At 42.6% G+C, this 26,676-nt stretch overlaps 1 protein-coding gene across 2 annotated transcripts; it reads left to right on the top strand.

The window, feature by feature from the left end:
- Positions 1-1,593: 1,593 nt before the first annotated feature.
- Positions 1,594-25,605, top strand: tsc1a (TSC complex subunit 1a). 2 transcript variants are annotated; one of them, XM_084055220.1, is made up of 23 exons: positions 1,594-1,627; positions 4,422-4,539; positions 5,295-5,398; positions 8,417-8,569; positions 9,353-9,497; positions 9,861-10,015; positions 10,503-10,576; positions 10,801-10,937; positions 11,222-11,307; positions 11,697-11,835; positions 12,053-12,150; positions 12,384-12,438; positions 13,039-13,131; positions 13,671-13,990; positions 14,858-15,006; positions 15,626-15,654; positions 16,143-16,309; positions 17,084-17,266; positions 17,681-17,791; positions 18,394-18,513; positions 19,440-19,627; positions 21,184-21,366; positions 22,136-25,605. In XM_084055220.1, the coding sequence occupies exons 2-23, from the start codon at positions 4,431-4,433 to the stop codon at positions 22,797-22,799; spliced, it is 3,462 nt and encodes a 1,153-aa protein (XP_083911346.1). In that variant the 5' UTR covers positions 1,594-1,627; positions 4,422-4,430; the 3' UTR covers positions 22,800-25,605. The 2 variants fall into 2 exon arrangements, with proteins under 2 accessions (XP_083911346.1, XP_083911345.1); XM_084055219.1 differs by having other exon boundaries at positions 15,626-15,681.
- The last annotated feature ends 1,071 nt before the right edge of the window (positions 25,606-26,676 follow it).

The raw sequence follows: 26,676 nt of genomic DNA, 5'->3' as shown, positions 1-26,676 counted from the left end.
CCGTTTGTATGCGAGAGCTGGCGAAAACTTCTGGGAACTCAATTATTACAAGACATACTCTAACCAGTAACCACTTCTGCTCTATATACATTTTCCATTTGAAAATAGACGATCTACAAGCTCACAATGCACATTGTGAGCTTGTAGATCTGCTATTTTGTATACATTTTGTACATTTGAAAACTTGTGAAATGGGACATTCTGCATAATGAGTCATCTCTACTTTTGGTACTTTAAGTACATTTTGATACCAATACTTCTGAACTTTTACTTTTAAGTCGATTTATTCTGGACTTTTACTTGTAACAGTGTTTCTTACATTGCAGTATTGATACTTTTACTTAAGTAGAACATGAGTACTTATTCGTCATGTAAACAGCAGGTGACAGACAGCTGTCACATTCACTGACTGGCTGGATTTTAACTTTAAAGTCTCTTTACATCCCATTGCCCGTATGGATGGTTGCGCTGTCATTGGTTAGTTCGTTGTTACGGCGACGCGTGCGTGTGCGTGTGTGTGCGTGTGCGTGTGTGCGCGTGTGCGCGTGTGTGTGCGCGCGCGCGCGTGTGTGTGTGCGTGTGTGTGTGTGTGTGTGTGTGTGTGTGTGTGTGTGTGTGTGTGTGTGTTTATACTGCTCCTCCCAGAATGCCTTCAATAATTAAAATATAATACTACTTATATACACAGGTGAACTGCATCTATATCTAACCAATGATATATTGATTTAGATAAGCATTTTCTTTATTCTATAAACATCATGTTTATTGTTTTTAAACAAAATTATATGACATGACGAGACAAATTTTACACAACAGTTTAGACATACTTTACATAGAAGCAGAAACAAAACAAAAAAGACCAGAATCAATCAAATCAAATAAAGATAATTGAAAATAGATTTAGATATACATTTAAAACAAAAGTTTCATGGAATTTCACAACTGACAACCTATTCAGTGGTGTAAAGTAACCAAACATGTACTCAACTCAAGTACTGTACTTAAAGTACAATTTTGAGATATTTTACTTTATTCAATATTTACAATTTTCAATACTTTTACTTATACTCCACTACATCTCAGGGGAGAATATTGTACTTACACTACAATTATATGAGAACTTTAGTAACTTACTAGTTACGTTGTAGATTTTGATTATTTTTTACAAAACAGTGAAACACACTAACAACTTACCCTATATATTTCGTCCATTTGAAAATAGCAGATCTACACGCTCACAATGTGTCGCAATGCAACGCATTGTGAGCTTGTAGATCGGCTATTTTTAAAATATTTGTAATACATTTTGAAGTTGTGAAATGGGACATTCTGCACAATGAGTACTTTTACTTTTGGTATAAGTAATGCTGATACTTTTACTCAAGTACATTTGGAATACTACTTGTAACGGAGTGTAATAACTACATTGCAGTATTAATAATGTTACTTATGTAAAACATGTGAGTACTTCTTTCATCATCCATCGCTGAACCTATATTAACCAATCACAGCGGCCGCTCCTTCCGGGCTATGGGACGGAGACTACCTATGGTGTGAGGGGGAGGGGCCGGGTGCCTCTCGTCAACATGGCGGCGCCCTGCTTCCAACAACAAGTCTGAGAGGAAAGGTATTAAACCACTTTGTTTTTATCATAAAATGTCGCTTTTCGGCGGCGGTTTGACGGTCTGACCGTCATTTTACTGAGCATCGAAAGGGGCCGTTTAACGACAGCTGGCAGTTAGAAGTTGTCAACGTGTAGTTTGTGTGTGAATAATAAAAATCCTAAAAGAGCTGCAATAACCAACAGGGACAACTCAGCAGGCTAGCTGTTAGCTTAGCCTCTCTCTGCCTGAAGGCACTGCATGCATTGCATGCTACACACTACTATGCTGTGATTTTAATATAAATGCAGTGATGTAAAGTAACCAAGTACATGTACTCAAGTACTGTACTTGAGTACAATTTTGAGGTATTTATACTTTACTGGAGTATTTGCAGTTTTCAGTACTTTTACTTCTACTCCAAAGGAGCCCAATGGAAACAAGCCATAGGCTTTCTTGGGTTTTAAAATCCTCTTAGCAGTCCTTATATTGAACTGTACTTTCCTGTTGTTGTTTTTTTGCAAACTGATAAAGTATTCAATCAATTAAAAACACTCCACTACACCTCAGAGCTTGTAGATCTGCTATTTTCAAAAGATTTTTTAATACATTTTGAACTTGTGAAATGGGACATTCTGCACAATATAGTACTTTTGCCTTTGGTGCTTTAAGTATGTTTTGATGCCGATACCTTTGTACTTTTACTCAAGTACATTTTGAATACTGGAATTCTACTTGTAACAGAGTATATAAAATGCAGTATTGATACTTTTACTCAAGTAAAACATGTGAGTACTTCTTCTTCCATCACTTGTAGAAGTATGTGTGTTTTCAAACCCCTTGTGTACCGTTTTCATCAACGTTGTTTACTGTTTTCAAAAGTCACTAGATAGAGCAAAGCTGTACTCTTTTCACCCTTCCAGAATGAGAGTTTATAACAGTAAAAGTCCACCAACTTAGCTATCATGATTTGTGTGCATCATCATGATTTGTGTGCGTGGGGATCTCATCTTAAATAAGCTCAGTGCTTAATGAGTCTTCCAGTTTAGTAGACCTTGTATTGTGAATTTGTACTTCCATGTACTGTTGTTCTCGTGTGTCTTACTATATAAAGTACATCAATCAATCAATCAATCAAGCTACACTGCACAGGTCGGGTCCATTTGGTTCCATTTCGTACCCTCTCAGAGTTACATTTACACTGAGGTTTTCTGCTGTGTGTCAGTGTTCTTTCTCTGAGAATGTCATGCTGTCATTTTCGAGGTTCCTATTATAGCTACATTGATATCTAGACAGCTTCAGTGGATTTTCTGAGCTATATAAACAAAACCCCTTAACATACTTGCTACTCTTTATTGAAGCAGGCCAGTGGGTAACTGATTCAATGAGAGTTTAGTGAAATTCGGGTAAAATATAGATGTGTTATTGATAGGGCTGTGCAAATATATAGATATTATGTTGACAGAGTCAAGATATCATCTGGGATTTTGGATATGTTAACACAAGGTGGCATAATCATTCTCTTTTTTTAATCACTAAAGCCATTGTCGACAAATTCAAAAGAAAAAGATATGTTTATCTATCGATATCGAGGCAGTGGTAAAAAACGTTATGTTATTTGATTTTGTCCACATCGTCCATATACCGAACACATCATAAACAGGATACAAACATATTCGACTGACTACAATTATTTACTATCAGATGTAGGTCTTTGAGATGCTGTGTCTGCAGTTAGTGTGGTTCACAAGACCTGGACTAACTTACCAGTTTAACTTACTTACCGGACTAATTTAGAGCAACTGGAAGCACTGTATGCCTCATGTCTCTCTGTCTCTCTGTGTGTGTCTCTCTCTCTCTCTCTCTCTCTCACGCGCAGTCATGCACACACACACACACACACACACACACACACACACACACACACACACACACACACACACACACACACACACACACACACACACACACACACACACACACACACACACACACTTTATTACCGTTTATGACATTGAACTGAACTAGTTATTGACCTGTTTGTCTCCATCTTCCCAGGCAGTGTAATAAGATGTACTATCCTAGTTCAGGCAGACAGACGGACCAGCTTTTTTATGTCTATGTCTATATTTGTATGTCTATTGGCAGGCAGACAGACAGACAGACAGACAGTTTATCTAAAGTCCAGTTCAGTAACTTTCTTACTGTAATATATTGTAGAAAATAAACAGTGTCTAGGATCTAAAACAGCGGATGGGAATTGTCTAACAGCTCGACTTTGAGCTGTACTCCGTCCACTCTATATGTGACTGTTCCCTCCTAGCTCCGATCGGAACCACTCCCTCCGCTATATAGCTCCGAGATGAGGTTCCTCTTCGTAGGCTGCCGGCAGAGTGTGACACCAGCGAACGCCACCGTTTGCCGGTGTCACACTCTGCAGTACAGATTTTTACCTTTTTCCGCACATCGTATCCAAAAAGTAAAGGTAGTCCTCCCTGCTCTCAGATGTTTGACGTTTTAGCGGTCAAGAAAATTTAAGTGACGAGTTGAAACAAGCGTTCAAACGTTTTTTTAGTCAGCCTGTGCCCAGTCAACCCCCGTCCGCACGACTCTGCAGGTGTCAGTACTACTGCTGTTAATGAAGTATAATATTGACATGTGACTGTCTGTGTTTGAGGCAGACATGTCTAAGGACCAGCTCTAACATAATGGAGTATAATATTGACATGTGACTGTCTGTGTTTCAGGCTGACATCATGTCTGAGGACCAGCTCTAACATAATGGAGTATAATATTGACATGTGACTGTCTGTGTTTCAGGCTGACATCATGTCCAAGGACCAGAGCAGTGTGAGCGAGCTGCTGCCCCGCCTGGAGACCTCTGACCTCCAGGAACTGGAGCACGTTAAATCCTCCATCAATGACCAGCTTAATACAGGTTATTATAACTCACACACAACCAGCTTAATACAGGTTATTATAACTCACACACAACCATCTTAATACAGGTTATTATAACTCACACACAACCAGCTTAATACAGGTTATCATAACTCACACACAACTTGCTTAATACAGGTTATGAATCACAACTAGTTTAATACAGTGCTCCATAACTCATAAAACAACTAGTTTAATACAGTGCTCCATAACTCATAAAACAACTAGTTTAATTCAAGAACTTAGAACTCGCACAACTAGTTTAATACAGTTTATGAATCACAACTAGTTTAATACAGTCCTCCATAACTCGTAAAACAACAAGTTGAATACAGGGTATAACTCGCACACATCTAGTTTAATATACAGTTTATAACAAACACAACTAGTTAAATACAGTTTATAGCTCACAACTAGTTTAATTCTGTGCTCCATAACTCATAAAACAGAAAGTTGAATACAGGTTATAACTCTCACACATTTAGTTTAATATACAGTTTATAACAAACACAACTAGTTTAATACAGTGCTCCATAACTCATAAAGCAACTAGTTTAATACAGGTTTTAAGTAACACATAAAACACAGGTTAAAAGTTTTAACCGGTATTAAATTACTTGTGTGTGAGTTATAACCTGTAATAAAGTAGTTGCCTTATGAGTTATGTTACACACTATTAAACCAGTATAACACACACCAATTACAGGTTATAACCCTCCCGTTGTCTCCCTTATTCACTTCTCCTGTCCTCAGATCGTGGAGGTGTCTTACTGTCCAGTCTAGTTGATTACTATCTAGACTCATCGTCTCCTCAGGCTGTCGCCCTCCTTTCATCCATCAGAGAGCCACATGACAAGGTCTGGCCTCACTGTGTGTGTGTGTGTGTGTGTGTGTGTGTGTGTGTGTGTGTGTGTGTGTGTGTGTGTGTGTGTGTGTGTGTGTGTGTGTGTGTGTGTGTGTGTGTGTGTGTGTGTGTGTGTGTGTGTGTTTGTCTCATGACTTAACTTGTTTACTTCCTCCCTAATACATTAGTGCACCAGTGTGCACGAAGAAGCAATAAAAAGATTAATGACACCGAATTGGAGAAATTGGAGACCGATTTACATTTAAAACAAAACCGGATCAAAAGCAAAAAGTTAAACAAAGAACGTGAAATGGAAGAAAGGTCAAACACAGAAAACATGAACACGAATGGGAGCAGAACCAAAATAGCTGTCTGTAATTATTCCTAAGCACCATGAGACTATTATGTCAACAAAGTGATCGTGGCACTGGCACCCAATGCTGGACTAAAGCCTAATTTTACTTTATGGGCTTAAACCAGTTCTTAAAGGTTTTAAATGTTCACGTTAGGTGCAGCAGATGTTCTCAATGCTGCAGCAGAGGGAGATTGGTTCATATTACTGTAGCGTAAAATACACAGCCAAAAGCTTTATTTTTTAATATTTTCAGTCAAAACAAACTTTTAGAACAAATCTTGCCATTGGAAGTACAATATGGAACAACTAGTATAGCATCATAGCTGATAATGACTTAAAAATGGGGGGGGGGGGGACTGTTGATAAAACCAAGATCCCATAGTCATTCGCTTAAAAAAGTACCAAATATTTTTAAATGCTGTGAAAATAAGCATTTTTTTGAAAATTACCTTTTTGAAAGTAATGCTTGCTTGCTTAATGTTATGTTAATTGCTTAATTAGAAGTATCCAATATTTTGAAATGCTGGTATAGTACCTTTTTAAAAATCTCTAGTACAGAGCTACTTTTTCAGCACCGGTTGACCGTGCGGCACTAGTTCACGTCCATAGACTTAACGTATCCTTTGCACCGCAGCACAGGTTGTATCTATGGTTTGCATTCGAGGGTCAGGTCTACACGGACCATATTGCTGCCATTTGGTCTGTCCCTGGCACTGACCCCACAACATGCGCCATAGCTACCCCGAGAGTATGCTGTTAATCCATTAAGACCTGGAACGCATCTGTGTCACTTTAGATTTCTTTGGCTATTCAAAAATAGCAGATATACAAGCTCATAGCGCCGCGCTATGAGCTTGTAGATCTGCTATTTTTGAAAAATCTTGGAAAAAAAATGTTTCGATTTTTTTCAAAAAACTTTTAGGATTTAGAAAACATTTTAAAGAATCGCCTCAGGTTAATCGGAAACTAGACTCTCAGATGATGACAGCCTCCCTCTCTCCATGATGGGTGGGGAGGACATGGTGTACTTTGGCTTCTCCAGCTTTTTAGCTTTTTCAGGAAGGCCAATCCATCAGCATCATATCACCAGGGGTGTACCCTAGGGCTTGATTTCTTCCCAGTAAGAAAGTAATAGCCAGCAGCACTCCGAAGTCCTTCTGGTACTTCATAGATGCACAGACAGCATACACAGACAGACATGTTTCGGTGTCCGAAGCCCCCTCCTCAGCGTGTATGGCCACTGTATGGTGTGTATGGCCTTGATTTCTTCCCCTCAGGAAGTTATAAGAACAAACACCTCTCTCTGCTTGGCTGGGAGGGGGCTGTGTGGCAGCACAGAAAAATAAGGAGGGTCTCTGGAGCCTGCAAGAACAGGCAGAGCACGCAAATATTGTGGAGCTGCACGCTGTGCGGTCAACGCAGTGCATTTCCTTCCCTTTTTAGGAGGCAGGCATACTGTACTGTATATACAGTACACAAACGGCTACTTCCATAGGCCTTCAAGCACCTAGCGCAGGGGTCTTCAACATTTTTTCAGGCCAAGGACCCCCTAGCCGAGAGAGAGATGAAGCAGGGACCCCCCCCCCCCCCCCCCACTACATATTGTATAACATTGTGTTGCATATTAAACTTTTTTCATAGATAGCTTCATAGACTTGTTTTACAGCACTATCATCAGTGTATGTTGGTTAATGAGTATTAATTAGTATTTCAATACTTGGTAAACTTGACCTTTTCACAGTTTTTCCCTCTCCACCAAACCTCTTTGCCGAAAATAGTCGATCTACAAGCTCACAAAGCCTTGCAGAGCGAAGCATTGTGAGCTTGTATATCTGCTATTTTTGGCTAAAGTTCTCCTCAGAATAGGGATTCTAGGGTTCATGTGGTTAAATGCAAAAATAATTATCCTATCACACAAAGATTTAGCGGCCCCCCTCTGAAGACCCCCTAGGGGTCCCGGACCCCCTAGAGATCCGGGACTTACATGTTGAAGACTACCTGACCTAGCGGGCTTCAGGGTCATGTGCCTCCTGAGGTACAGTAGAGCATGTGAGTGGAGAGAATCCTGCTTCACGCTCAAGAGGCTGTTCTCATGTTCCACTCTGCCGCTCAAAAACATTCTCCCCCGCCCTGCTCACCGGCTCACAAAAACAGAAGCTATGTTGTGTTTAGCTGCATCTTAGTTTTTGCATAATTAACCACATGAAACCTAGCGTCTAGCGTCCCTGGCGCGTGGCCCAGTGTAGATCAGGCTTGTGTTTACCATTGTTATACGGTATATGTTCATAAATGTCCCTTCTTTTCTGCCAATGTCCATCATGTGTAAAATATACTTTAAAAATATAAATGAAGTTGATATCCTGAATTATTAATAATACTTTTAGGATAAGTTTATTCTATTTCAAAGGTAGAAATACTGCTCAGTAGATCTAACATCTACAATCTAAGTTGTACTGGATATGTTAACTAGTTTTTTTTCCCCACATATATTTCAGTATGTATGTATGTACCGTATGTACGTACACGTATGTGTATGTGTGTGTGTGTGTGTGTGTGTGTGTGTGTGTGTGTGTGTGTACGTGTACGTGTACGTGTACGTGTGTATACATACGTTTGTACATGTATGAATGTACACCCAAATGTCACTGTTTTATCATGATTATAATCTCTCCTCAGCCCCTGCTGGACAAGCTCAACGAGTGTCTGTCAAAGCCAGGAAGTAGACTGCACACGCTAGTGCTGCTGGGACATGTAGTCTGCAAACAGCCTCCCTGGTTGCACAAGATCAGCCGCTCGCCTCTGCTCTCCTCCCTGCTCAAATGTCTTAAGGTATGACCTCTGCTCTCCTCCCTGCTCAAATGTCTTAAGTTATGAGATCTGGAACATAGTAGCTATATCAGCGGTTCTCCAACTATGCGCAGGTGCAACCAAAAAATATGACTTTTCTTTTATCAAGAAACGGTAAAAAAAAAAAAAGGAAAAAAAGGGAAAACAAGTGAGGTCGTCGCCCGCAAACAAACTATTGGCTTGACTCCACACACGCATGCACGCACGCACACACGCGCGCACACACGCACACACACACGGCTCCACCTCCAACAGCGACCCAGATCAAGCAGCAACAAGACAACACAACACACACAAGCTCTTGCTGCCAAAAAAATCGCATAAAATATGGGGTTGTCGTATAAAAAAGTTTGAGAACCCCTGATCTATATCAATGATAGATGTATCATTATGTAACATAATATAACAGAGCAATGTATCATTATGTATCATTATGTAACTGTATACTTAGTATGTAATACTAAGTATGCAGTAGATTATCACAAGACCATCAAGGACAATGGAAATGGAAATTCCATTGTCTTTGACTTTATTATGTTTTCTTATCCTTGACGTGTTATTTCACTGAATGCATTGTATTATTTTTGTATTTCCCTTTTTCTAACATGATGTTCAAATGAATCAATCAAGACAACAAAGACAATGAGAACATTGCATGTAATCAACACTTTAATTGAATAAACAGATAAACACATTACTGTCAACGAGGAACTGCCCCAGCAAACAAAAATAGTAGTCTCACTTGTTGTTCTATTGTGTTTCCAGGCAGACACTGATGTTGTGGTCCTGATAACGGGGGCCCTGGTCCTGATCACCCTGTTACCCATCATCCCTCAGGCTGGGAAACAACACATCTACGACTTCTTTGATGTCTTTGGACGTCTGGCCTCATGGGGCCTCAGAAACCCTGGTAACACAGAGAGCGCACACACACACACACACACACACACACACACACACACACACACACACACACACACACACACACACACACACACACACACACACAGTGTATGCAGACACTACCATTTCACCACCAGTACGCTTTTTTCCATTTTTCTGTACATCAAAGACTCCGATCAAATTGCCCTGCGCAACACGTTTAATTTGTGCTGACACACAATGCGTAGAGTCAAAGTCTGATTTACTGTGGAAGCAGCTAATTCCGTTTCAGTGCTCAGCTATCCAGCCAAAGGCCTGCACTTGTGTTTGTGGAACATCCTGAGAGATTCTGATTCCGGGTTTCTGATTCTGTGTGCGTGTGTGTGTTTAGGTCATGTCCATGGAGTGTATCTCGTCCATCTCCATGCCAGTGTGTATTCCCTGTTCCACCGTCTGTACGGGATGTATCCATGTAACTTCATCTCCTACCTCCGCCTGCACTACAGCATGAAGGAGAACCTCGCCACCTTCGAAGAGGTCGTCAAGGTTGGTAGAACAAAGAAGCACAGCAGAGGACAGTAGAACACAGCAGAGTACAGATACATTAATTTGTGTGAACCTGCAGTTCTGACAAACATTTCCACTAATCCTAGTCGAATCAAAAACCAGGGGATTCCTGGGTGTCCGACCTGATGTATTGATTATAGTGTAAGTAGTGTAAATGTTGTATCATTTGAAGTGGAAGCTGTCAAACTAAATTTCCGACACGGCGACACCCGTCCCACGCAGCTGGAAATGTTGGATGCAGTTAATTAAAAAATACAAGATGGTGTCAATAGAATATGGCAGATATTTTCAAATTACATTATACTAAAGTGTCGTTGAGTAAGTGTTTAAACTGTTCCTCATTTTGCTGTGAAACCCTGTGGATCCCGAAGAACCCCTGCAATAGAGGACTTGTGTTGAATTAAATGTGTGTGTGTGTGTGTGTCGGTGTCGGTGTGTCGGTGTGTCTGTGGGTGTGTGTGCGCAGCCCATGTTGGAGCATGTGAGAGTTCATCCAGAGTTGGTCACTGGAACTCAGGACTACGAACTAGATCCATCCAGGTCAGTACGATAAGTGCAATCAAATGTACTTCTAGAACTACAACTATAGTACTACTTCTAGTACTCCTACTACTACTACTACAACTACCTGTTCAGTACTACTATTACTGAGCTAAAATTAAGACTCTCCTGTCTGTCTGTCTGTCTGTCTGTCTGTCTGTCTGTCTGTCTGTCTGTCTGTCTGTCTCTCGCTCTCTCTCCCTGTCTCTCTCTCTCTCTGTCAGGTGGAAGTGTTGTGAGATTCATGACATTGTTATAGAATGTTCCAAAATGTCTCTGGACCCTAAAGAATGTTCCAGTGAGGAGGGTTACTCCTCTCTGCCAGATCCCCTGTACTCTCACATGAACCTGTCCTCTGCTGGTCAGTAAGACACTCGCATCTGTGCACACACATGCACGCTCGCACGCACACATAGCATTCAAGGTTTCTCCTGGTTTAAAATGTATTCATCATCACAACTTCCTCATTGGACCAAATGTGAGTTATGATATTTTATTCACAAAACGATAATGTAAATATATCAGTAGTTAACCACTTAAACCATTTATTTTTAATTCAGCTTTGAAACACATTGGAAACTTATTTTAAGAAAGGTTCACAGATCGTGTGATTTATTCTGTTCAATTGATGGTGTATTCTGATAGGAAGTCCAGGTTGTACTCCAGTCTCTGCAGAACAGCCTCCTGTCTCGCTGTCTCTCTGTCTGTCTGGAAGCAACAGCTATATACAGGTACTACTGTCTGTCTGTCTGTCTGTCTGTCTGTCTGTCTGTCTGTCTTTAACTGTGCATTTGTGTGAATAAGTCCTAATGGAAACCAATTGAGCTGGCTAGCTGCTTAGTTGAAAAAACATATTCCACCAATCACGAAAATGTATTTTAAAATATCTTTAAGATATGTTTTTCAACTAAGCAGCTAGCCAGCTCAATTGGTTTCCATTAGGACTTATTCACACAAATGCACAGTTAAAGGGCGGGGCAAGGGGGTGTCTTCTTTATTTTCTACGCATTTCCAGAGCTTCCGAAGTACAGACTGTTTGACAAAAGCAATTGAAATTTACATTCACTATGGATATACTAAGTTTGTGTGTGTGTGTGTGTGTGTGTGTGTTCAATCTCAGCACTGTGAGGGGGACGCTGTCACGTGGAGCCCCTCCTCTGTATGTGGTTTGGCCACACCCCCAGCCTCTCCAGCAAGTGTTCTAGAACCTTCAACATGCTTCACCCAGCCACCCATAATAAGGACCACCTCTATGTCAGGTTAGACACACACACACACACACACACACACACACACACACACACACACACACACACACACACACACAAAATCCCAAATCCGATTCGGGTACTGCCATGGTTATCTCATAGGTCTATGTTTTTAAGTAAGAGTAACAAAGTAACTAGGATAACACACGTACGCTCACTGATTGAACGTCATTGTTGTCTGATTGACTATGTATGTTTTTTCCTCCAGGTGTAAAACGTCCCTCTTCAGCCACCACCCCTGTGACTCCGTGTCCCGCAACCCCACTGGCTGAAGAACTCAGTCAGCCATCAGACAATAACAACCAGGTAACTAGTGCTAATTCTAGTACTACTGCTATCACTAGTATTAAACTGTATAATCACAGTACTACAGTACATTAACACACTACCAATAGAAAGAGAGAGAGTGTGTGTGTGTGTGTGTGTGTGTGTGTGTGTGTGTGTGTGTGTGTGTGTGTGTGTGTGTGTGTGTGTGTGTGTGTGTGCGCGCACGCGTTTGTGTGTCTATTTTACCACCCGACTCTTCTACTTAATTCCAGCCAAAGCAGCAGCCAATGCAGGTACCCACCAGTCAACAAATCAAGGAGGAGAGAGGTAAGCCTGATGTCATCAACAATATACAATATACTGTACAATCCATGGTGTAAGTGCTTTTTGACGACTGTAGGCAATGTACAGGTAATAAGGTAATGTAAAGGACAGATACGTCACTTTCAAGCTATAGGCTCTGTGCGGAACTGTAGTCCCAGGTTTCCAAAAGGTGGCATACGGTCCGTTTCCTGCTTCGAAAACACGTATGACCTTCATACTGTATGTGTTTTTCCCGGTTCAAATCTCCTGCCGAGCCAATCAAACGAAGCTAGTGGAGAATGAACCGGAACAGTTATGCACACAGGCTATTCAAGCTGGCAGATTAAACAGTGCACTGGGAGGCAGACTGGAGCCGAAGGCTTGATGTTATGCATTGAAGGCAGTGGTGGAAAAATTAGAAAGTATCAATACTGCAATATAGAAATACTCTGTTACAAGTAAAGTCCAGAATTAAACATTTACTTGAGTACCTTTGTCAAATAATCGGTTCAGGAAAAAATAAAACGAGACATATCACACTTTGTTTTCTGATCTCTCACTAATTGACAGTCTTGCGCTCCGCTTCTGCAATCATAATATATATAGTACGTTCTTTTTGTGTAGAAGGGGGCCGGAGCCTGTCTCTGACAGAGGTGTCAGATTTCATCAGAGAGAGAGACCTGGACCACACAACTGGACTGAAAGAGAGAGAGGATGGTAACATGCATCCACACCAGCCTGATCTCACAGAATGTAGTATACATTGCACGGACCCAGTGCACCTCATTCCGTGCATAGTCGCCAAGAAAACCCGAAAATCCGTGCATATGTACGGCGAGCCCCACGGTGGGCGTAACCAGTTACAACCCGGAAAAACCCGGAAACAGAGCAGTCCCCACAACAAAATGTACGATTCTGTGCCTATCGGTACATAACTCAAACAGCGCTGAGTAGGCTCAAGGGAACGTCGCAACGTTCGGGACGGCAACTCGTTCACTTTAGCTCACTCGGTCGTCCCTTACGTGGCTCCAGTTCCCTTGAGACTGCGCGCCTCCGCAAATGGTTTAGTCACAATGGGGGAGATCCGAGGCAGCTATGCACGGATTTTTGGGTTTTCCAGTTGTCTAATGCACGGAATGACACCTCCGTGCAATGTATACTAAGTCGTGTGAGATCGGGTTGTCTGCACACACACACACACACACACACACACTATAGATTTGCTTCTAAATCATTTGCACTTATCCCCCCCCCAGATGCCATCACAGCAGAGTTGTTGAACCTGACCGTCCATGCCTCCACTCCCAGCCGCGGTGAAGCGTCCCTGGGGGGCACAGCCCACCAGCCCATGCCCTGGTCCTTCAGACCCTGTTTCACTCCCATCCAGGCCCTGGCCACAGGGCAGCCCGGTGGAACAGACGGGGGGAACCACCACAGTCCCTACAGGCTGGAAGAAGGGGGGCCGGCCCTGTTCTGGACCCCCAGTCCCCATCAGGGTCCCATGCCTCCCTACGAACCCCTGTTTCAGCTCGCCTTGCCCAGGGCCGCCTCTCTGTTTGTGGACAGAAAGACACAGGTGAATGCCTCGAGGGTGCTTGAGAGTACTGCTGGTTTGATCCAGGAGAATACACTGACATGGGGCCGCAGTAAATATGATAAAACGTATAGTTTAATGCAGTGGATCGGGACCCCCAGGGGTATCCCCACATAATTCTGGGGGATCCCCACATGACAGTGAAGTGACAATTTAAGGACTTTTGAGACCTTTTTGATACCTCGAAAAAGAAAGAAAAGAAAAAGACCATTGCTGCATCAAAAGTAATCAACAAACTATACTATAAGAACTGGTCAAATATTGGCCAAATTGTCAAAGAATATAAGAAAGAGGCAAAAACTTGGAAAATAGCCGAGCTTGTAGATCTGCTGTTTTCACAATATTTATCTGTGGAACCGAAAGTTAAATGCCTCAACTCCTACATTCCAAGTGCTTATCAGGGTGGGGGGTCCCCAGGAAAACATGTAGCGATCATTCCATTAAACTTTAATGGAATGATCGCTACATGTTTTCCTATGGTACGGCATACCATAGGAAACATACGCAGATGCCAGGCCAAACAGCTGGCCAAACCAGCTGTTTTATTTTGCACACTACCAATTTGGTTTGAAGTACGTATCCAGCAAGCTAATGCAGAAAAACAGCAGTCCTGTCCTGGTCCCATCAAGACAAGCTTGTGATTCATTATCGCTAGCATTTGGCTCATATTAACCTTTATTGTAATGGACAATGCCAACTGTATTGTCATGCTATAATTTAGCTAAATACTGGAGAACAGGGAACATTTTATATTATCCACTACCGTAAAAAACATTTACTGTAATTGAGCATTTTAAATATTGTAATGTTAATGTTATGGAATATTATGACTATGATTCCTTCCTGTAGGAGGTGATCCAGAGGGCAGGAAAAGGGGGTGGTGATGGAGAGAAGGACGTGAAGGAGGAGGGAGAGAAGGAGAGTTCTTTATCTCCTCTCGATGTCCTCGACCATTTGATCACCCACGGCAATGACACACATCAGCGACTCAGCAGGAAGTAAGTATCAAGCCACAATTCCCATTTTCTTGTTTGCTATTTGCGACAAAGTTTGCAAGTTTTGCTACAAAGTGACAGGCTACAAGTCATTTTCTAGCTGACATCTAGTGACATCACGATACAAACTGATTGATGCCCGACACTTGCTGCAAATCCTACAAAAAAAAGTTGAGCTGACTTGCTCCAGTGACGCAGTGAAGCGCCAATCAGCGTTTTTGTTTTAATCATTTCTACTCACCACACAATTCCTGCTTTTAATGGGGAAAACAAATGATTGCCGTCAGGCAGTTCCTTGTTCTTTTTACCCCAGATCTTAATATTTTTTCCTTCATATTATTCTCGTTCGTCGACACATGGACGCACGCTTGATGACGTCAACAAGCGTACTGAGCAACACTTGAACGGCGCCTCGGAGACAGTATAGCTGACCACGCTTGTCGTTTTGTAGCTTTGGTCGCTGCTAGTGTCAACGCAGCATTACACTGCAATATATTTGCTTTTAAATAGTACTTATATATATATTGTAAGGACAGGATTGTCAAATGTTATTTAGTCATGTTTATCGCAAACAAATGTGTAATTGATTGTGTTTGTGTGTTTGTGTGTTTGTGTGTTACAGGCTGTCAGTGGATTGGAGTCAGATTGGAGGTAAACAACAGAGCATGAGAGTCAAAGGTACACACTTAATTAACAACTGGTACTACTAACCAATCAACCTCAACTAGATTAACATTAACCAACCATTAACACAACTAAGTACTAACCCCCAAGAGAGCCTTGTAAGAACCTTAACAAATACAATATATTTTTTTGAAAAACAGCATAAAATGTCCACTTTAACTAGACTAGGTTGAAGACTGTAGTAGTGCTCCCGGTGACCAACAGTAGAGTAAGTAAGTAGGACTATTTTTGTTGAAGATGTGGGGATGGGCTTAAAACTATTTAGTCCTGTTTTGACCATGACCCAATGATGTATTCAGGTAAGCTAGTGACCTTTGCCTTCCTTTCCTGAAAGTTTCATGCATTTAATATTTGGCTTGTGGTTTGACATAGTGGAGCTGAATATACTGTATATCAGACCAATATTTTATAATATATTTGTGTGTGTGTGTGTGTCTGTCGTACTTCCTGGTTAGGCTCCGCCCAGGGGGAGGAGCTCCAGACATTGCGTAGCCAGCTGTTGCTGGTCCATAGTCAGCTCCAGTATGAGAGATATAAGAGACAGCAACACGCTATGAGGAACAGACGTTTGCTGAGGAGAGTCATCAATGCTACAGCACTACAAGAACACAACGACTCTATGGTAACACACACACAGCTGATGCTGCTACATAAATCACAGTACCCACAAAAATGAACCACACAGCTAAACTGATGCTCACCCAAGATGCTCAATTATATTAGGAAGATCCACCTTCCCCAGTTTTGCCATTAGGTGTGAAATGGTACACTAGTGGTCTCTTAAGTGGGTGACAACTGACGGCAGATCTCGCAAACGTCCCACGTTTACTGGTGCTAGTTCTCGTTCTCCTAATTTGTCTCTCTGAAAAAAAACAAGATTGTGTGGCTTGTGACGATCGGGTCCAATATTTAGTTCAGTGGCCATGGGGGCTAAAGAATGGTTCAGAAGCTGTGTTCACATTCACTGTCCCATTGGAATGAATAGACTCCAACCTACTTCTGGTCTCCCAAAGAGGCAGCCACCTACAGTACAGTACACCACGTGGATACGGGAAGTAAACCGGAGATGCCGGGTCTTGCTTTCCTATTTGTCTTGGGCTCACATTAGCACATTAGCTCATCATTGGTGCTTCGTTAACAAACTCCACAATTTATAACTTGCTATCCATAGCTACAGATTATGCAGGGAAGTATGTGTGTCTTGTTGACCAAAAACTGATCATCAGATAATTTTTTAACTCTCCTGTAACATAAAAAAACGAAGCCAGTGATATAGCAAACAAACAGTTTGTCAACTGTGTGTGTGTGTGTGTGTGTGTGTGTACGTGTGTGTACGTGTGTGTGTGTGCGTGTGTGTGTGTGTGTGCGCGTGTGTGTGTGTGTGTCTGTCTTACAGAAGGGCCAGCTAAAGCTGCAGGAAGTGGAGATTGAATCTCTGAGGGCCAGTCTGTGTGAAGAACAGAAGAGATACTCACAGCTGAAACACGACACGCACACACACACCGCACAACTGCACACACAGATACAACAACTGCAACGACAACAGCAGGAGTATTACAACAAGACACAGCATTTACAGGTTAGTATACACACACACACACACACACACACACACACACACACACACACACACACACACACACACACACACACACACACGTGTGTGTTTTGAACAAAGGTCTTTGCAAGTAGAGCTGTTTATGTGGATTTCTTTTTTAAGTTGATCCTAATGTTATCCCTGAAATGCTTTATCTCAGTGGTTCCCAGACGTTTTTGAGCTCAAGACCCAAAAGAAGATTTAATGTCTCCCCGGGAATCAGTGTGAAAATCAGATCAAATTCTAAATCTGCTATTTTTTTTACTTGAATCCAAACAAGTAACAGCTTTGGAAATATGAGGTTTCCACCCGACAGCAACGATATACTGTATGTATACGCACACAGCCGCACACATACAGTACAAAAATTCACAGGCTGTGATTGGTTGTTTTCAGAGTGAGTTGGAGGAGTGTCAGTCCAGGCTGGGGGATCTGGAGGCGGAGCTTCAGAGAGCCAATAATGAAGCTTACAATGCTGAACACCAGCTCACACAGCTGTCAGTCAAGGTACAGTATGGTAGGATTACCTTGGTACAGCAAGGTAAAGCAGTGGTTCTCAAACCTTTTCATGTCAAGGACCCCCCAGATTGCTATTTATTTGGCCGCAGACCCCAATCTGAAAATGTTTTGTGACAGGGACCAGAAGAGAAAAAATGCAAAATTGACAAGCTTGCAGCGTGGTACAAAGTGACGCGCTGTGAGCTTATATATCTGCTATTTTTGAATAGCCAACGTCCCCGGACCCCACTTTGAGAACCACTGTTGTAAAGCAATGGTTCTCAAACATTGTCAGGTCAAGGATCCACACACGTTGATATGTATTTGGCCACAAACCCCCATCTGATAAGAGTTGGTGCCAGGGGATCCCCATGATAATCATCACAACGCGTTGTGACCAAATAGATCAAATGTTTTAGAATAGCCAAAAAATCTAATAGGGCTTAAAGTGTTTAAACTGTTCCTCACTTTGCTGGGGACCTCCTTGTCCCCCCCCCCTCAAGGACCCCTGGGGGGACCATGCTATGCGAACCTATAATAATCTCCAACATCATCATACAACATGGTGGTAATGATGATGTCGCTGCGTGCGTCCGTGTGTGTGTTTGTAGGTGTCCAGCAGTGAGCAGTTGGAACAGCAGATGTTTCTCTTGAACAAACAACTTCTTCTGCTGGGAGAGACAAACAAACTACTGCAACACACACACACTGGAGACACACAACACAACCAGGTAATGCACACACACTCTGGAGGCAGACTACACTTCCAGGGTACACACATATACACACTCCACTCTGTTTTTACATGTATTGCTTTTCTGAATGGTTTCAGAAGAACATCCTTATTATGAATGTAATGTTACCTTTTTTTAATATATGAGGTGTTTATGCTGCAGAGAACAGCAGAACATTATCTTAGAAAAGATCACCAGCACTCACTTAGTCACGCTGAGGAAGGCCGATACGTCCGTCGTGTTATGATCTGCTGCTGGGGCATTTGACTAAATAAACAAGAAATCCTAGAAGGACCAAGTGAGTGCTGGCGATCTTTTCTAAGATACTATTTCTGCCAGAACCTTTGCACCCGATACACGTGAACTGTGAACTATTCTTCTGATGAGTGCTCGCCTTTCTCTCTTTCAAAACAGCAGAACATTACCTAACCTTTACACAAACATTATTGAAATTAATATATTCAGTTATTTATTTATTTCCCCCCATGTTTCATGTACAGTAACATTTAATCATAAATAGCTGCACACAGGTTTATTTGATAAATAAACCTACTTGGCCCCTGTGCATTTTACAGCGTTTCCATCTTTCTATGGGTCAAAAGGATTCAGTAACGTAGGCCACCGTAGGCTCGCTGGAATGTGTTTTGTTTTGTTTTAGCGTTTTCAAGATGATTTCAAGTTCTTGAGCTACAGTCAGTAAACCTTAGAGGACACATGACACAGATGAGGCAAGTTACATAGTGCTGCTTTAATGTGATAATGACAAATAAAGAACATTAACTTGCACTTGAGTGATATAGTGAGATCTGTGCGGCAGCGGTCTTACATGATGTGTGGGCCTGATCAAAAGTCACGGGGGCCATGTCTAGCCTGCATGCCTTGAGATCGACCGATGTGGTCTGTGTGTGTGTGTGTGTGTGTAGGAGGTGAGTATGGTCCAGTCCAGTGTGTCCAAGGAAACGTTGCGTCTCAGGGATAGCGCGGCCCAGCAGACTCAGAGACTGGAAGCAGCCAATCACAGAATCACAGAACTGGAGGCTCAGCTAACCAGGAAGGAACAACTGATTCTAGAACAGAAGAAACTACTGGAAGACAACAAGGCTCACAGCAGGTAACACACACACACACACACACACACACACACACACACACACACACACACACACACACACACACACACACACACACATCTGCAACCATAAAGGTAGTCAATATTTCATACAATCAATGGGGCATAGGGCCACAGACAGAAAACCCATTCATTTTTCCCATAGAGATTTAAAAATATTTACAGTATATACATTTAAGCCTGGAACCAAGCCATCTTGATTCTGTGTCAAAAAAGATTTGAATATTATATTATATATTATATACTATATTTAACAAATACCTCTTTGACACAGAATCTAATGTTTTATGGCCATGATTCATCAGGAGCCTGGATGGCTTGGTTCCAGGCTTAAAATAATTTATATCAATATTTTCGGAAATGTCTGTTATGCCCTATAATGCATACAGTACAGGGACGTGCACAGATAGACATACTCTAGGTGGTGCTAGAGCACCTGCCCTTTGCCCTCTTGACCAGAAGTGCCCTTTTGAAAAAAAGAAGAAAAAAAAACGTTTTTTTTTTTCAGTTTACAGCAGGGGTCTTCAACAGGGGGTCCGGGCCCCCTAGGGGGTCCTCAGAGTTACTACAGGGTGTCCGCCAAATCCTTTATGTGATATTATTTTTCTTTTTACCATAACCACTCGAAACCTAGCATCCCTTTTCTGAGGAGAACTTTAGCCAAAAATAGCAGATCTACAAGCCCACAACGCCTCGCGCTGCGAGGCGTTGTGGGCTTGTAGATCGGCTATTTTTGCAAAGAGCTATAGGTGTAGAGAGAAAAAAGAGCTGACCAAGTAAACAAAAAAAAGTATAATTTACTTGAGCACCTGCCCCTCAAAATGTCTGTGCACGCCACTGATACAGTATCTGTACGAACTTGCGCGTTTATAAGTCCAGCTGCTACTCCAGTCACTAATGGGAACAGCTCTGCTCCAGATTATTGTGGACTAAGCTGCTGTTTGCCTGTACCTAGGCCAATCCCTGTTATGATTAAAAATAGAAAGTTAATTAGATATACAGGTTTAAGTTCCTTTCCTTTGTAGAATCACTGTATCAAGTACCTCACGTGGACTTAAAAAAGATCCAAGGACACCGTTCAGTTGGGAAAAAAATTAAAAAGCCTTTTTTTAAAAAGCATGGCTGGCAAAGATGGAAAAAGAACACCCAACGCATTTCAACTCAAAGAGTTGAAATGAAGAGATACTCACAGCTGAAACACGACACACACACACAGCGTTTTGGGTCTTTGTGCCAAAAGTCGTTACCTGTGCGTTCTTTTGTAGCAGAGACATCAATAATAAATTATACATTCATACAATTTCCAATGTACTAGACAACTAAAATAGCACAAAACAACACGGTTACTGCACTGTAAATGGAACCTGTTACAACGCAACTAATTGGTGATTGACTTTAACTCAGTGATCCACTTCCTGGTGGAGTCATGCATACTTTAGCAATGCTTCCTGTTTGTAATCAATTTTGTGATCAATGGTAATTATGCCGCTCTGTTCAAGTGCAGCATTTGGTCATTCATTGGTTGCTTCCCTTTACAGCGGCCAGCTGTCGGCGTGTGAAAGTCGGTATGTCGCTCTGAAGAGAGTCACTCAGGTTCTGCAGACTGAGATGCTACAGCTCTACAGCCAGATAGACCTGGACGCGCACACGTACGCACGCTCACACACACACACCCAGCCCCAGGAACCTGCCAGCCCGCCTGAAGGATTCATCACCAGCAGGTAATGAGTGAACGTGAATAGACTTGTAGCAAAATAAACTTGTATTTCTGTTTACCACATATTCCAAATAACAGCTGCACCTGCACATTTTTCGTTGTTATTAATCTCAGACCGTGTAACATAATATCAACTTGGGTCTTATTTTGAAGCCTGGTAGAGGCCATCTTTCATTATTTGGTTTGCTTAGGTCATTGGTTCTCAAAGTGGGGTCAGAGGACCCCCAGGGGTACTTGAGGGGGTTCCAGGGGGTCCCCAGCTAAATGATGGACAGGGACCAAATGGACCCTTATGGGTCTGTAACTCTCAGAGTTAAATTAACATTGATTTTACAATATGAATTGGGGTCCCAGAGACATACATGCCATTAAATGGGGGGTCCGTAGCCTAATGCATGTGAAACTGGGGGGTCCATGAAATTAAAATGGTTGAAATCACTGCTAGAGAGCCGTAAAAATCTTCTCTTATGAGGGTCCCTCCCTGGCTTATCTTTTCAAATGGGGGTCCGCGGTCTAATAAGTGTCTATTTGGGGGTCCTTGGCACGAAAAAGTTTGAGAACCACTGGCGTAGGTTACCTAGTTCTGTGAATATATGTATACTGTATGTTAGTATTTATGTCATAACAATATTAATTATTAGATATAATTGCTCATACTATATAGTCTGATATAGGCTAATAACAAGTTTGATGTACCGATGTAGTCTGATATACAGAAGTGTAGTGTGAAATGCTGAAGCAGACTGCTCTAATCTCCGGTTTGTCTCCATCAGACCCAATGGCAGCGACATTGTCATCCCAACCTCTCACAGCAACCGTTCCTTTGGCAACAAGCCCTCTGCGTCCTTCAGCATCCTCAACGGAGGCGTGGAAGCCATCCTCTCGTCCCCTCTCCACGCCCTCTCCACCTCCCCCCTTCACCCGCTCTCAGCCTCCCCCCTCCCCCTCAACCTCCTCTCCACTTCCCCCATCGACGCTCCTCTGGCCGCGGGCTCCTACCCTATGGAGGGCTCCTTCCTGGACCAGAGAGCCAGGGAGCTGTTCAGACCTCCTCCTCACGGCCAGGACGAGGAGGAGAAGGAGGCGCAGAGGGAGAGACGGGAAGAGCAGGAGGCCAGGGGTCGGGAGGAGTTCCATCCGCCGCTAGGGAGCCCGCTCCCCCAAGACACCCTGCCAAGGGACGCCCTGCCTACTGACACCCCACCCAGACAGACCCTTTCCAGAGACACCCTGCCTAGAGAAACTCTGCCCGGAGACGCCCTGCCCAGAGACGCCCTGCTTAGAGATACCCTGCCCAGAGATGCCCTTCCTAGAGACGCCATGCCCCCCCCGGCCTCTGTCCCAGTAGTCCAGAGGGCCCCCAGCCTAACTGAGGCGGTCCGACAGAGGAGATATGAACTCAGTATCATGGACTACAACGAAACCCTGCCAGAGTAACAGACCAGAAAGAAAAGGAGAGAGAGAGAGAAAAACATTGTCTGAATACTGGGAGATGTAGACAGGAATGGAAGGAGGGAGGGAGGGAAGGATGAATGGATAGGTGAATGGGTAGATGGATGGGTAGATAGATAGATAAATGAGAGAGAGAAGCACAACAAGAAAACGGTGCCTGAACCATGTTGAGAGATGGTGGGATGAATGGCGAGACTGGGTACAACATTGATGGCGGTGATGTGAGCAATGAATGGAGAGAGAGAGAGAAAAGGGTGGATAGAGTGATAGGAGAAATAGAGGAAGAAAGAAACGGAAATAAGATAGGCTTTAGAACCAATTCACTAGAAATGTCACCACCAGTCACAAGCAATACAAGGATAAGTACTTAAAGTAAATGGTGATTTCTCCTTAGTATAATCCACAAGCTCACGACGTGTCACAAGCGTTGTGATCTTGTAGATCTGCTGTTTTCGTTGCGCAACACTGGCACGCACCCGAGTATAAATCAGGGCTTAATGTTTTAAAAGCGGTTCAAGTCTGGAGGGAGCAGAGTCGATTTACTTGAAATAGAGCACCCAAGTCTGACATCACTGTCGCTAGAGGGCGCTATTCCCCTGGGTCACAGCGTTATTTTTTCCTCTTATAAATCCCATTGGGGAATCTTAGATTGCGTCATATAAGAACTGTGTTCCAGAAATAAACAAATCAGCTGGGCGATATTAACTATATGGATATGAAGCAATGACTTATGGTGAAAAGGTAAAAATGGATCCAAATACCGACGTTATCAAATGTAACTCAATATCGTAAACGACACAGAGACACATACCTGACAAAATCGCCCGGGTGGTTTGTTTATTTTTGGAACACAGTTCTGACGCAATCTAAAAATATATGAAGCAATCTAAGATTTCTCTATGGGATTCTCAAGAGAATTGTTTTTTTTCTACCCAGGGGTAGTGGGAGTGACGTCAGGACTCTTTGGTACTCTATTGTTTACATCACGGCTTTCCTCTCTCTGTGGATGTGTCTCACCCACCACCAGTCATTAACGTCTTCACTACATCAACCAGAACGGTGCTAATTGGCTGAGGGTGTGATATGTTGTTGTATCTCAAACCACAGTCACCACACAGCTCAGAGGTTTATGCTCTCAGGTAGAAGAATCAGGTTTATACCACCAGACACAACTACGTATTATTATCAGCTTGAGTTATCAATAGAGTATCCGCCAGACTGATCTGAAGTCAGTGTTCCAACTCCTATTTTACACCACATATATACACACACACACACACACACACACACACACACACACACACACACACACACACACACACACACACTTTTGTTTTTATCTCTCTATCTGTCTCTGCGTGTGTGCGTGCGTGCGTGCGTGCGTGCGTGCGTGTGTGTGTGTGTGTGTGTTTGCCTTTCTCTCTCTCTCTTCTCTGTGTGTGTACTGACCCAGTTCTTCACTGAAAAAAACATTTGAAATTATCATTGAAGACAGGAGACAACCAAGCCAATAGAAGAGCGGTTCTGACTAGATTCTTGTGCGTTCCTCAAGAGAACAGTAAAGATGCCATGATGTTGCTTTTTCAGGGCCGTACAGCTGGGTCAAAGCCGTACCACTGGTTAGCCGTACCGCGCTAGCAGCCGTACCGCTAGCTGCTGTGGGTCAAAAGCTTCAGTTTAAAACTGTTTTTGTTGTTTATTTGTGTTTATGACGCTGCTGCTGTTTCCAAGTTAATTTGTTTGAATAATTGGCTGGATCACCATTTAATTAGACACACGGCATTGCATCCTTGCTCAGAGGGGTGGGATTTGCTCATTAACACGTTTGTATTTTACTGGTTAATTAGTGCCTTTATGGATGTTTATAACTGTCGGGGCAGTTTCTGATTGGCTGTCAAGAGGTGATGTTAGTTAGCGCACAGACCGCGAGGAGGAGGCGATCGAGAGGACAGTGATGTCATTGGTTGAGGCTTTGGTGACGTCACTGCCCACTCCTTGTTTTTCCTCCTATTGCTTGGAGGCGTGAAAGCTCCCGGTTTGTCTTGGACACACTGTTGTCTTTTCACTGGTCTGACTGGTGGGGCAGTGAGACAACCTGTCCTGCTGACCCAGGAAGGAAACACCTGGTGCCTTTCCTCCATAAAAGTTTCACCAAAGTTAGTGAACATGTGACCTAACACATCTGGTTCTATAGAATTCTGGTTCTCAATTGCTGCGGACCCCCACCCCCCCTCTGAAAATATTTTGTGCCAGGGCCCCCTATAAAAGAATATTTGTCAACATTTATATCGAAACATCGAAAATGGGCGAAAAATAGAATAGCGTTCCTTTTTTAACTGGGGACCCCCTAGAACCCACTCAAGGGCCCCTGGGGGTCCCCCTTTGAGAACCACCGCTATAGAATACTGGTTCTCAAAGTTGGGCTTGGGGACCCCCAGGGGTGCTTGAGGGGGTTCCAGGGGGTCCACAGCTTAATGATCGATAGTTGCGAATCAAATGGACCCTTACCGGTCTGTAAACTCTGAGAGTTATGGGGGTCTTTGGCCCTAACACATGCCAAACAGGGGAAGTCCTTGAAATGAAAAGGTTTGAGGACCACTGCTGCACCTACATACTCACCTGGTACTGAGGACTACCAGATCACTTCTGTTCCAGCTGTACAAAACCAGCACCTGAAATTGACCTCTGTCCCCAAAGCAGACTCTGGATCAGCTTGGGTCCAGTTCATCACTCAACTGCTCGGGCTCGAGGTCAAACAAATCCAGCTATTTGTTAAAACATAAAAGAAAAAGCAAAATCTTTCTCAGTGGGATTCAGGTGATAATTTGTTTGGGTTTGGTAGTTCACCCTAAAAAATGACCTATTTTCTATCAATTACACAACCGATGAAGCCTTGAATTCATGGAGACACATTCCTAAGCCAATAATTTGATGACCGGCGGAGTCCTACTCGACTCGAAGACTCAGAAGAGTCTCCTACTGAGCAGCCACCCGGTCATCGAATTATTGGCTTAGGAATGCGACAAAAACTAAATCTCTAAAACTAGATCTCCATTAATTCAAGGCTTCATGGCATGTATAATTAATAGAAAATAACTATTTTTTGGGGTGAACTACTCCTTTTAAACTGGGTTTGGGGTAAATCAGTGTTAGTGTGGTGTGTAAAACAGGGCGGTTCTGTGCCGCTGATAGAACCTGGATTATAGTAATAAATAATGGAGACCAGAGTTAGTTATGCAGTCAACCAGATGAATATGGAATAAAAACCGGTGGACTTTATGCTTCTCAGTAGTGGATGTAACTATATGTACTGTACTGGATACTTCCTGTCTGCTGCAGTCACCTCCCTGTCCCAAATGAATCCAATCAGCAGGATTTTGATAAAAGGTTTTTATTTGAGGTGATCTTGCTCCAGCATGCTATGTTTGAATGTAACAATGTTTCACAGAGGCAGGATTGACATCAGTTCACTGAATTCAAAATGAGAATTGAACGCGCTATCCTCATAACTGCAGGCTATTTATGTCTGTTGTTTCTTTATTATCAAACAAATCCCCAAATGTTGATGATAGTGACAGAAACTTATCTCCAGTGTTTGAGTTTTGAAGTAATTCAACTTAAGAGGATCAATTGATGTGAAAGTGACGGATCTCTGAACTGAAGGATGATTGAATGATGGTCCCATTCTGTCCTGTTATCATTAATAATATTAAATATACAACTAAAATATGAACTGCCTAATCTGTCAGCACAGCAGATACAATTTAAAAGTTATTTTTCGTACATTGATTGTCTCTTATCGGACAGACAGTATTGTTTGTCCCTGTACGACAGACATTATGAAGCTGTGTTTTCAGATGTC

Source organism: Gymnoscopelus microlampas, assembly GCF_963454915.1.
Source record: "Gymnoscopelus microlampas genome assembly, chromosome: 4".
In the NCBI taxonomy this organism is placed as follows: domain Eukaryota; kingdom Metazoa; phylum Chordata; class Actinopteri; order Myctophiformes; family Myctophidae; genus Gymnoscopelus; species Gymnoscopelus microlampas.
This window is presented reverse-complemented; position numbering and strand designations above follow the sequence as displayed.

Excerpts from the sequence above, each read along its gene's own strand:
- tsc1a (XM_084055219.1), top strand. The coding sequence starts at position 4,431 with ATGTCCAAGGACCAGAGCAGTGTGAGCGAGCTGCTGCCCCGCCTGGAG. Across the intron at positions 10,016-10,502 it reads CCTTCGAAGAGGTCGTCAAG|CCCATGTTGGAGCATGTGAG; the intron begins GTTGGTAGAACA and ends GTGTGTGCGCAG. Across the intron at positions 21,367-22,135 it reads GAAGGATTCATCACCAGCAG|ACCCAATGGCAGCGACATTG; the intron begins GTAATGAGTGAA and ends TGTCTCCATCAG.